Source organism: Hylaeus anthracinus, unplaced genomic scaffold (genome assembly GCF_026225885.1).
Source record: "Hylaeus anthracinus isolate JK02 unplaced genomic scaffold, UHH_iyHylAnth1.0_haploid 12000, whole genome shotgun sequence".
Lineage (NCBI taxonomy): Eukaryota > Metazoa > Arthropoda > Insecta > Hymenoptera > Colletidae > Hylaeus > Hylaeus anthracinus.
The window spans coordinates 8,301,943-8,313,669 of record NW_026534347.1 but is presented as its reverse complement, the minus strand read 5'-3'; the positions used below and the strand labels follow the sequence as shown (position 1 = coordinate 8,313,669).

The 11,727-nt window shown below is 32.3% G+C and overlaps 3 protein-coding genes across 5 annotated transcripts; all 3 read right to left on the bottom strand.

Moving 5' to 3' along the window:
* Positions 1-110: 110 nt before the first annotated feature.
* LOC128890179 (phosphorylase b kinase gamma catalytic chain, skeletal muscle/heart isoform) lies at positions 111-3,985 on the bottom strand. 3 transcript variants are annotated; one of them, XM_054148453.1, is made up of 10 exons: positions 3,758-3,978; positions 3,535-3,627; positions 2,695-2,864; positions 2,320-2,604; positions 2,144-2,234; positions 1,930-2,066; positions 1,705-1,802; positions 1,301-1,384; positions 411-569; positions 111-327 (listed from the first exon to the last, which is right to left on the bottom strand). In XM_054148453.1, coding segments are annotated over exons 1-10 (1,254 nt in total). In that variant the 5' UTR covers positions 3,760-3,978; the 3' UTR covers positions 111-192. The 3 variants fall into 3 exon arrangements, with proteins under 3 accessions (XP_054004428.1, XP_054004430.1, XP_054004429.1); XM_054148455.1 differs by lacking the exon at positions 1,301-1,384 and having other exon boundaries at positions 3,758-3,985; XM_054148454.1 differs by having other exon boundaries at positions 3,535-3,978.
* A 1,550-nt stretch (positions 3,986-5,535) lies between these two features.
* On the bottom strand, positions 5,536-9,097 carry LOC128890172 (coiled-coil domain-containing protein 93). Its single transcript, XM_054148437.1, has 13 exons — positions 8,889-9,097; positions 8,316-8,429; positions 8,130-8,224; positions 7,929-8,040; positions 7,703-7,861; positions 7,307-7,498; positions 7,118-7,132; positions 6,929-6,979; positions 6,751-6,855; positions 6,460-6,680; positions 6,073-6,389; positions 5,871-5,991; positions 5,536-5,794 (listed from the first exon to the last, which is right to left on the bottom strand). Exons 1-13 carry the CDS (start codon positions 8,937-8,939, stop codon positions 5,668-5,670), a joined length of 1,680 nt encoding a protein of 559 aa, XP_054004412.1. The 5' UTR covers positions 8,940-9,097; the 3' UTR covers positions 5,536-5,667.
* A 431-nt stretch (positions 9,098-9,528) lies between these two features.
* LOC128890171 (piggyBac transposable element-derived protein 4-like) lies at positions 9,529-11,699 on the bottom strand. The gene has a single exon (XM_054148436.1). The coding sequence runs from the start codon at positions 11,335-11,337 to the stop codon at positions 9,631-9,633; it is 1,707 nt and encodes a 568-aa protein (XP_054004411.1). The 5' UTR covers positions 11,338-11,699; the 3' UTR covers positions 9,529-9,630.
* Between the last annotated feature and the right edge of the window lie 28 nt (positions 11,700-11,727).

The window sequence follows — 11,727 nt, the reverse complement described above, 5'->3', positions numbered from 1 at the left end:
ACAATACTACAGATTTAAATAGAACCAAGAGAAAGTATTATATATTTGTCACCCTTTTATATAAGTTATTTATTTTTTCATTTTTTTCTTGATGAATATATATATATATATTTTTTTTTTAGATACTGTAAACGTTTACTAACATAAGAATTAACAATTTTATCTAAAGAATGTTTTGTTAAAGCATTGGGGTTATCTGCTCAAATTACTAACATAAAGGTGCTTCAGTTCTGTCTTTGGTGTGTTTTCAAATAGTGCTGCTCGATTTTGTCCTTCTCCTTTCTTCACCCAATGACCATAAACCCTGAATGCACAACCATCGATGACCTACGAAAACGATACACATTTACACGTATTACTCTATGTAATGATGTATTCATACGTTCGCCGAGGAAGATACAAAACAGTACCTTTCGTAAAATTTTAATCCTGTAAGGATCAGTACACGCCACTTGTGTTGAAAGAGGCTCGGGTGTTGTATGAAGCCGTTTAATACGAACAACCGCACGAACACAAATGATAGCTAACTGGAATCTTTTCCTTGCATTAAATGATTTTGCCTTCAATTCCTGTACGAAATATAAAGTAAGATAAAAACACGAAAATATTTAAATAAGATGTAATTTCATATTTTTGTCATGTAATAATTCCTGCAATAAAAATGTTATTAAAGGTAAGAATAAATATGTGTTGTGTAGGGTAAAAGAATAATGTTAGTAATGATATGCATAATTATGAAACAGTTTACAGAACAATAAATTAGTCATCATTTTTGCAATAAAATTCATTTTCATAAACAGTATAAAAAAAGTATAGAAAATGAGATCAAAGCAATCATACATGCATGTAAAGCTTGAAATATTGTATTTTTATAGTACTTTGTTATATCATAGAAGCAAAAGTAATTAATATACTCTTAGTGTTATTAATTCCCAGTGCACGTTTGCACTTTCATGCTTCAATAAACCTTCCTCATGCTTTCAGAAAGTGATGTTTTATTTAAAAGGTTTTTATTATAAATCAGTTATGCATAATTATAACCGATATTAATAAGTCTTCATGCTTTTTACTACTCGCTTTTACGTGTTAAAGTTTTGATATAGTATAATATTTTAGTTGTATTTTATAGAGTACTTAATAAAATTACAAAATAAAAAAAAATCGTATACATTTTATATACATTTTTAATCAATTTCAAATATTAATAAAAACCAAAATGTTAGTTGTTATACTATAGAAAACCTGTAATCAAAGGAATCCACATTTAATAGCAAACAAAATAAAAACAAAAATAATTTACCAAAGCTAACTGAGATATCCTACTCAGACGTCGAGAATTAGACGATAGTGAACGTTTTAGAGGAGCGATGTCTTGATCCCACAGCTGCAATTCCAGTAATTTTATATGTATTTACATTGATATTATGTTTACTGCTCCTTCATAAAAACCGCTTCCAAATTAGTACAATTTTTAATGTAATACAGTTTGAAAAATGATATTTGAATCTTTTAAGCAAGTGTGTTTCGCTATGAATAATACACTGATGAACACATAAAGCAAACAAATAAAAATGAAAAATTATTGATATACTATACAGTTTTCTAAGAATTACACTAAATGATACATGTTCAAGAGTTGTATCCTATTTTACATTTTGATATTTTACATATTTATTATATAAATTCCATAACTACAATATTTACCACTGTGTGGAAAAATGAGTGATTTAATGCATCCTTAATAGAAATTCTCTTCTTGGGCTCAATGACTAGTAACTTTCTTATCAGATCTTTAGGGGCTTCTGAAAATAAAATAAAAATCAAAACATTATTGAAATTGTAAATGTATTGAAAAACTATAAAACTGCGTTTGAAAAAATATTCTTATGTAATATATGTTTGATTACTTCAGTAGATAATAATAATCACCTGTTATATCTGCCCATTCTGGAGAAGTAAATGAATATTTCCCTTCCATAATGTTCCTAAGCATGACCATTTGCTTTCTATGCCAAAATGGAGGGCAACCAACCAATAAAGTAAACATAATAACTCCACAGGCCCATCTAAAAAAAAATACGAATATTAGCTCTTATATATGAACTTAATTATTAAATATGTATATAAAATTACACCAGCTTACATGTCAACTTCATATCTATAACCTTCTGCATTTTCAAACATATTGCATTTTAGTACCTCTGGTGCCAAGTATCCAGGAGTACCACAAAGATCTAAAAAAACAATATTATCAATAAAGATTAGCCATTCCTGTTGATTATATGAATGTATACTTGGTTTTATAAAATAACTACAAACCATATAATTTATCTTCCCCTTTCAGTACTCTAGCAAAACCAAAATCTGTTATTTTCACGTTTAGATTATCATCTAGTAATATATTTTCTGGCTTCAAATCTCTATGTACTATTTGTTGATTATGGATATGTTGAACTCCCTCAAACACTTGTCTCATGATATAACGTGTCTTTTTCTCAGAAAGAGTAACAACAGATGTGAGATAATCAAATAACTCTCCATTTTTACAAATTTCAAAAATTAAGAAGATGAATGTACTAGACTCAAAGACATCATGCAATTCAACTAGAAAGATATAAAAACATTGTTTTTCTTTATATATCCTTTGGTATACATTATATGTGATTCTTTACACCTATACTACCACAAACTTACTAATATAAGGATGACCAGCTACTCTACGAAGAATATGCACTTCCTGTAATGTAGCATCTTTCATAGTATGTCCATCATCATTTGTTTCATTACTAATATCTATGATTTTAGCTGCATACTCTATACCTGTTTCTTTTTCTATACATCTTCTAACAGTGGAAGATATTCCTCTGTAAATATTATCATAATTTGTTATTCATATTAAGATTCAACACTACAAAGTGTTACAGCTAAGATGAAATCCTATTATTTATTTAGAAAAAAAATGGTAGAATGCTAGGATATATGGCTGTTGTCATATTTCGTGTTTACTTGTATAGAGTACAATTTTTGTTTCAAATTAACGTCAATGATATATAAATAAAAATCTAAACCTAGAAGTGATATATTGTCTTTATTATTTCGTCATGAGTTTTGTAATAACGTTCATTGTTTCTTGATCGATTTACTATACGCAAGGAGTTTCATTTATTTTATAAAACGATATATCAACTAACGTTTGATAAAAATAAACGGCGTTTCGTACAACGTTTCGTTAGTACTGCAGTCCGTCTACAACATGAATCATCTGGATCAGGCTACGAAATTTTAATTAATTCGCACAAATAACTGTCATCGTTAGATGCGATCCATTTAATTTCATCGAATTATAATAATTGTACAGGTTAGTTTGTTCGTTTGAGGCGGCAAATCCCTCGACTCGCTTATTGTAATCGCAACGCACCAGTGTCTAATAATATAAACAGGAACATATCTATCATGCTATGCGTGCTTAGCGAACAAATAAAAATAGTACGCTATGTTGTTATTTTTCTTTTTTTCAAATATCACGTGACAAACCTTCCAAGGATTTCTTTTGGTTCATATTTTGCGTAGAATCCTTTCGCCGCGTCCTTGTCTGGCAAGAGGTCGTCCCCTTCGTCTTTTGCCATCCTACACGTAATAATTCTTTCATAAGAAATATCACGTTAAAAGCCACCGTATAGATAGTACATGTTCCTTTAGTTTGAAAGGAACAAGCACAAATTAATGGTTCTCCCAACCGATACGATTATCATATTACATTATTTTTACAGAGCGTCACGGTGAATGCTCGTTACATCCTAATGAACGTTAACAAAACGGATCACTGATCACCGTACCACCGATAATGGCTACGATAGATCCACGGGAAGACGGAGAAAAACACGTGAACACATTAGCACTGTCAGAAGAACAATGGCGATAGCCAACACAGTTGCGAACCGAAGAGGGCTCTGACGGAGCAACGAGGAAAACACCGAATGCTGTGCATGAAAGGGAAAACGGACAAGCGGGTAAGTAGCAATCTATTATCGGGTTAAAATTGCTATCCCAACGTGTGCATATATTATACACGTTCGTCTATACTTCGTACGAACACGAGCGTCACATGAATTTTGGCCGTTGTCTATTTTAAATTGGTACAGTTGGATTTGTTGCGTCGAACAACTTTTTTGGCATCCTCTGAACTTCGAATTTGAATACATTTATTTCTTTTGCGAATCAAACCATCACAATTGCATACGTTACCATACTTTACCTCATACGATCCATAATAATTTGCAATATTCCTAAAACTCTGCAAAAATATTTCAATTTATCGCGATAACATCTAAAGAAGGTTACAGGAATATTATTAATAAAACTTCAAATCAAGTTTATAAGTTGCAACGTGTTTTTTTATAACGATTACAGTATTTACCAAATAAAATCGTATGAAATTTGATTATACAAAGTGAGAGTTAAAAAGGGGACAGATTTGAACTCTGAACTTCATTTATAAAGTAGTTGACCAATTCCAAGAAGTGGTAGGGGTAATCGTGTGTCAGATAGGTAATTTTCGCGCCTCTTAGACAGGACTCACAATAGATATTGCTGGGATGCTATCGAAATATTTGAATGTAATATTACTAGAAGATTAATAAACGAAAATGTTTTATGGTAGAAGAGGAATAGAAAAAGTACATTTCTAGAGTGTTCTATACAAAATTCTGTTACAAAAAAAAATATATATATATATATATTTTAATAAAGAACAAAGGAACAACCTCGTTTTCAAGTTTCATTCTTTGATTTTGTAACTCCGAGTTACCCACGCGAGTATGAATCTGAAAAACAGAAACGTTTGACGTACTAATAATGTACAGAGTGTCGCACGTCAACTGTTATGGTTTTCTTTGAGGTTACTAATTGCAGTTACATAATTTTTGTCTTTACTAATATCCAGATGAAATATTTTTCAGTGACTGATTTTCGTTATAATCGAAACCTCAGAGAAAACAGCTCGTAACACTTTACGCGGGACACCCGATATGCGGTAAAAGTATAAATAGAAGCTTGTTCCTTGCAGTTTTGGCTATAACGTTGATCGAAATTGCATTGTTCGTGTGAGGCATCGATTTATTTAATGCTTTAGCACAGCCGACGGAACATTAATAAACGAATCTACGCGCATAAACTAATGGAGATTCGCTTTAAAAATCTGTTGTAAAATGTCGAGATTCTACAGGAGTGGATAAAAATGGTAAACACCTTCCAACGCCCGTCGGCTATGCGCTAACGTAATACTCAAGTTTTTCGATAGAATGAACGATTGCAACAAGCATCCGTAAATTCGATATGTTTCAAGATAAGCGGAACGAATTCTTTTATTTACGGACCACGCAGTTGCGCTAGCAAGGTCTCATTTTTGCGACATTCAATAGTGAGTTGCCTGACCGCAGCAACGTATTTGCGTTGTTGTTCTATCAAAGTGGCAAGTTGTCGGCTAAGGGCGTCTCTCCTATTTTTCTCATCGGAACACCGTTTTTCCACCTACAAGAAACATGATCAAAATGTCCTTTTTTGTACCTGTTCTAAACATTTTGTTAAATCTGTACCTCGTCTGTCTTCTTATCTGTATATCTTCAATCGAATATTCCTATAGGTCTCAAGACTTACTAATTAAACGATTTACTTACGTACATGAATCGACGAATAGCGAAATTTGTTTACCTTTTCTTTGTTGCGTTTCACACCTGCAACAATAGCTTCGAATTGCTTCAGGAACTGTTCCTTACCGCTCGTCGATGCCATTGCTCTGTACAAGTAGAGAAAGAAAGTAAAACAATATTTCTTATCAATAAGTAAAAATACAAATCTTACGAATGACTCACTCATTATAATTATCTTGGATAGAATTTAATAACGATAATTCTTTGCTTAAATAAAGCTTCGTATCGTCCAGAGTATTGTACAACGTGTAATATTGTTTTGTTTCTTTGTGCTTGGCCGAAACTGCAATGAAAATGATAAGAACAACGTTTTATTGTCAGAATGATTCAGCGAAGGTCGGGGTTTAAAAATAAATCTGTGAACCTTGATTATACAGTTCCATAAAGCGTCTTTGGTATTGCGTAAGTTCGGAGCGTCCAGGAACATCATCTAATTGCCTGGTCAAAGAAGCAATTGCTCTGTTCTTCTTGGCCAATTGTAATCTTGTCTTTGTGACCGCTTCCTTTTGTTCTTCGTACTCCTTCAAACGATCTTCCTCCTCTTCCGAAGTGCCGCTTTCGATTTCTTGCAATTTACCACGCAGTAGATTCAAATCGAATTTACATTGTTCGCGGAAGTTGTGTTCTTGCTCCTTCAAACCGTCATGTACTAGAAGCAATTCTTCCAGACGCTTGTAAACGCTGAAGAAACAACAAAGATGAATCTCTTCCGATTTATAAGTACATGCCTTTTCCATAAAAGAATAAATACCTATCTTGTTCATTATTCATTCCCATTTCTTCCGCTTTTTTCAATGAACGCTCAATAGCTTGACGTTTTGCACGAGATGCATTTGTTTTAGCAGTCAATTCGGATACTTTAGACGACAAGCTATCTCTCTCTTTCGTCAATTTCCGAGCTCGATTTTGGAGCGCAGCCTTTTGTTTCTGTAGCACGGTCAACACCGCTGAAGAATCTATTGTGCCATTTTCCTACAATTGAATGCAAGTAAGAATATACTAAATTGTCGAGTCATTTAGAAAACAATAAGAAGAAATTGACCTTCATCTCGGAAGTCGCCATTGTTGCATATTTCTCGGCCACTTTGGCGATTTCCTGGACTTGGATCCCGACGATGTTGCCCACCGCTGTTACACTTAAACGAGCCTGTGTAAATCATGAATAATAAATATCTAATTAAAAGCGTTAATATTTAATATTTATTTGTATAATTACTTACTGAACTTTCTTCAATAGCGGCCAAGTTTCCAGCCAATTGCTCTGTATTCTCCTATGAAAGAATGGTTTATTACAATACAGTTTAAAATATAAGAGTAAAAAAAAGGTTTGAATTTGTTATTTTGTAGAATTAATTTAGTTCGATTTGTCTGTAAGAAAAATCTGTAACACAAGTTTTGAGAAGACTGACCTGCTCCACAGGATCCTGCGCAATGCGTGAAAAAGGAATTATATCTTATAATTGATCGTTTTGTAAATACAGGTTTGTAAACATTTTTTAAATATTAGCTAAAAATTTCATTTTCATTTCTTGTATCCTATAGGCGATATATGTGAATAAATAATGTAAAAATTGTACTCAACGGTGTTTTCTTATTACCTTTTCCCTTAATTCCTCTTTTTTATCATCGTCTTGAGCTTCGTTTGAGGCCGCTGCCGTTGGGGATCCAGCAGTTTTCGAAGAATAGTATAAAGGAGCTTCATATTCGAGAACTGTGCCAAGAAATCTGGTAGATTCATCTCTGATAGTGCCGTCTTTGTGCTTGAAAAGTCGACGAGGTTCATACGATTTCTGGAAAATAATCGTAACATACAAATCTATCATCTTTACTAAAGGTGATAAATAATTGCTTTTTTTTTTCTAGTGGAGTACCCTGTATATCATGATAGAATTTATGTTATTATTAAAATAGTCGTAATAAATATCACTCATCGGAGAAATACATTATTTACCTGAATAACAGAAAACATGAATATAAATACATATGAACCTTACTTTAACCAATTGAATGTTTCGTATTAGATTCTCTTTAACTGCTTTCGCAGTACCAGCATCCTCGGCGAAAGAGTGTTTTTTATGGAATTGGTTAAGAGCAAACGATCGTACAAAATCAGCGGTTTCTTCTCGCGTTTCCATCGATCGTTTCACTAACCACTAAAATTTATCTTGTTATTAAAATAGTCTTAATAAATATCACGCATCGGAAAAATAAATTACTTACCTGAATAACAGGAAAAATATGAATGCAATCTAAGCCTTGAATTTGATGTGGTTCTATTCTGTATGGACAATTCATTCTGGGCAACACAGCTACAATTTTCTCAGTCAAGGATCTAAAAATATTTACACATGGTTAGAATAATATTCTATGCGAATCTAAATAAAATAATATTATAATAATGTTGTTTGCGTGCAAACTTACATTTTTTGACCTATGGTTAAATTTTCCTGGAATAATAAATCGATATCTACATCGAAATTACAGGATTCTATGCACCAGGTCATCCCACCGATTACCTAAATATTATATTAATTTAACAACTTTGTTTTTTAATATATCAGTTTTACTATCCTATTTTAATTCTTTCAATGAGGTTTATGTTCACACCTTATCAAAATTCGATAACCCTTTTATTCGAGCTCGGAAATACCCTGCTGCTAAAAGCAAATCGATAATATCCTGGAATCTCTTTGCTTGTTCCTCATCTTCGCGTACATCAGCCTATAAACCATTTAACAATGAACTTTTTCACAAGTTTTATTTCCCGCTCACCGTTTAATACGCGTTTCTTAGTACTAACAAGCTACGACAGATGGCTTCAAAGTTTTCGAATAAACACCATACATTTTATATCTTAGTACCATAAGGTATATTGTTCGAGCGACAGGTGCAACAATGAATAAATAAACAAAAACGTGTACGTTATGACAGTATGCGTAAAAGTCTCGAATATAAATTACATCGAAAATAGGTGAAACGTGGAGTAAGGAATAGAAACGATGAAACATGAAACATGAAACAGTGAACAACGCGTTGAAGTCAAATAACACAGTACCTATTTTATTATTCACATTTCATGGGATATTTTATTCATTTTATTATTATTATTTGGTCTATTATCAATGCTTTTTATGGTGAATACCATTGGGTGGAAACATGTGTTTGATTTCGTCAACGTACCTCAGTTGATTCCGAGCTTTTCAATAACCTTTTTGGTACGTCGTTCAACATAGTTAGATCACGCCAATTTAAAAAACACGACAGCTAATATGTGTGTGATGTATTTATATTGAGTTATTAATGCGTCTGTATGACAGTGTTTAACTTTGCAACGTTCTGTCACTTGACATTACCGATTCTCGCCGTCGTCCCAGCCATTTTGCTTGTGATACGCCTATCAAAATCAAACATTAAGACGTACTTCCATGAATTGTCATGTTTACGTTCTTACGCTGTCGAATTGTGGACATTTAAATCTCAAGCAGATTTTATCAAATGTGTTTTAAAATAATATGAGACTTATAAAATGGTTGCAAGATTATTTTCTTATAGTAGTTTATTATAATTATCTGGCTAATAAGCATATTTTGTTTTCAAACACGCACGATTTTAAGATCTCTTTTTCGAAAGTCTTTTGCAATGCTTATGCCTTTTACATTTATAAATTATCTTCTTTATCGTCTATTTACAAATAAAAGGATTATTGTACTTGTTTTCTACTTGTTCATTTTCAGTTAATATAAAATGTTTAACAATAGTTAACATTCCTAATTTTTCACCAATTAATATTATTCTAATTAAACTAGTATTCTATACAAAATAATATTCTAATTAATTTTATAAACATGACATTAAAGTCAATATACATTTGATAACAGATACATATAAATACAAAAAGTATAGAAAATATATAATGTTCTAATCAGTAGTCCTCGATGGTGTGATAAATTTCGAAACATTCTGGAACATGTAAGGCTACTAAACATTTTTTACATTCCCACGTAGTTTCACTTCTTTCCTTTCTTCTTGAGCATACCTTACATGTTCTTGAAGGCCTTTCTTTCTTTTCTGTTGAAGGTATATGTCTTGGAAAATGTCCCCAATGCTTTGCCTGCAACGGTATTGCACGCTGTGATGGTCTTTCATATGTACTGTATTTAGGTAGTTGTACTGATCGCAACAAAGCCTCCACCACTTCTGTTCGAAAATCTATGTAATTCATTTTTTTCTTATCATTCAGTTTATTGAATAAAACATGTGCATTAAAAATGGCTATATCTGTCATGTAGAAGAACATTTTTGTATATTCTTTCACGAATTTTCTCATTCTAGGAAAGCAGGCCAAAAATTGATTTCTACGATCTATACTACCTATGCCTTTATTGTATTCAGATATACAACTAGGTATTGAGATCCTTTTCTTAGCCTGCTCTCTTTCTAGGACTGTTACATCTTCATGCTTTGTAGATAAAAGGTATATATCCTTCTTATCTCGCAATTTTAATGCCAACAAACCATTACAGGAATGTGTTTCAAATTCACCTTTCTTCAATTTCTTTAATGATAGATCTTTCGGCATATCTTCTCTGTTTTTACTTACAGTTCCCACAACATTTACTTTTTTTTCATGTAATTTTATATACAGATTTGGTGATGAACACCAACTATCCAGGAACAATGTATGTCCATTATTCCATAATGATTCAGATAATTCCATTACTGCACTTTCTGATGCATAGTCATGAACTACATTTCTTTTTTGTTCTGTACACATTTTGAATGCCATACAGAATCCTGTATTGGATTCACAAAGTTTGTAAAATTGAATCCTGAATCTAGTCCTCCTTGTTGAATCAAATTGCATATGGGAAAGATGTCCTCTAAATTTCATAAGAGATTCATACATGAATACATTTTCCTCTGGCCTGTACAATTGTTTGAATTTATTGTTAAAAAAAGTTATAATACTCCCAATTTTTTGTAGTGTGTCATTCTGATCTCCTGTTTCTTCATTAGAAAAATGTAAATATCGTGAAAGTAATAGAAATCTCCAAAAAGGCATAGTTTCTTCAAAAATTGGAGTTAATATAACTGTCCTTTTACTCCAATACATTTGAACTGTTGGTTTTTTTACTTGTGCCATAATTATACACAAAGCAAAATAGGCTTTCATTTCATACACATTGGTTGGAAACCACTTTTCATCAAATCTTTTTTTCTTATAATTGTTGTCACTTAATCGCTGATTAGCAAATCGATTCATTTCTGTGACTAACAGTTGCCAGAATTGTTCATCTAAAATTTCATTAAAGACATCTAAAACACTGACATTACTACCTAATCTTTCTAAAACTGACTCATTTACACCTGATGTATTCGAATATTGCCATATTTTTGGATTATTTTTGTTTGTTGTCCATTTCCACTGATCGGACACTGTATTCATACATTCATCGCTGTTCGAATCATCTGAAAATGTACATTTCAACACTTCAAGAGGTATTGGAAATATATCACTGTTCTCGCTATCGTAGTACTCAATGATTCCTTTCATCGAACAGTCACTGTCTTCATCCAAAGTATCATTGGAATCTTCGGAACATGTAGAACGCTTTCTTTTATTTGACATTTTTTAACTATTTAATTAATACAAACTTATACGATAAGTGACAGTGATTTGGGAGTTGCTTTCCAAGTGTAGTTCGAGTGAAAACAGGTAAGTATTAATATTTGCCATTTGAGGAGAACATGACGATGACACTCTTTCTCGACAAGCTTTTAATTATGCACAGCTGAAACACTGGATATTATTTAAAAAAATCATCGTCGTCGATCGTGTGATAGATTGGCTTTCATAAACATCAAGGGCTCCATACTCGCGTGTTTTATAGGTTAAAGTCATGGACTTAGAAATAATATGTATGTACATGTTTACTTGTACGAGTGCGCACCACTCTCTACGCATGGCTGGCAATCAGTTTGGATTAAAGGATTGCGAGTAGGAGTAGGTATTTGTAAA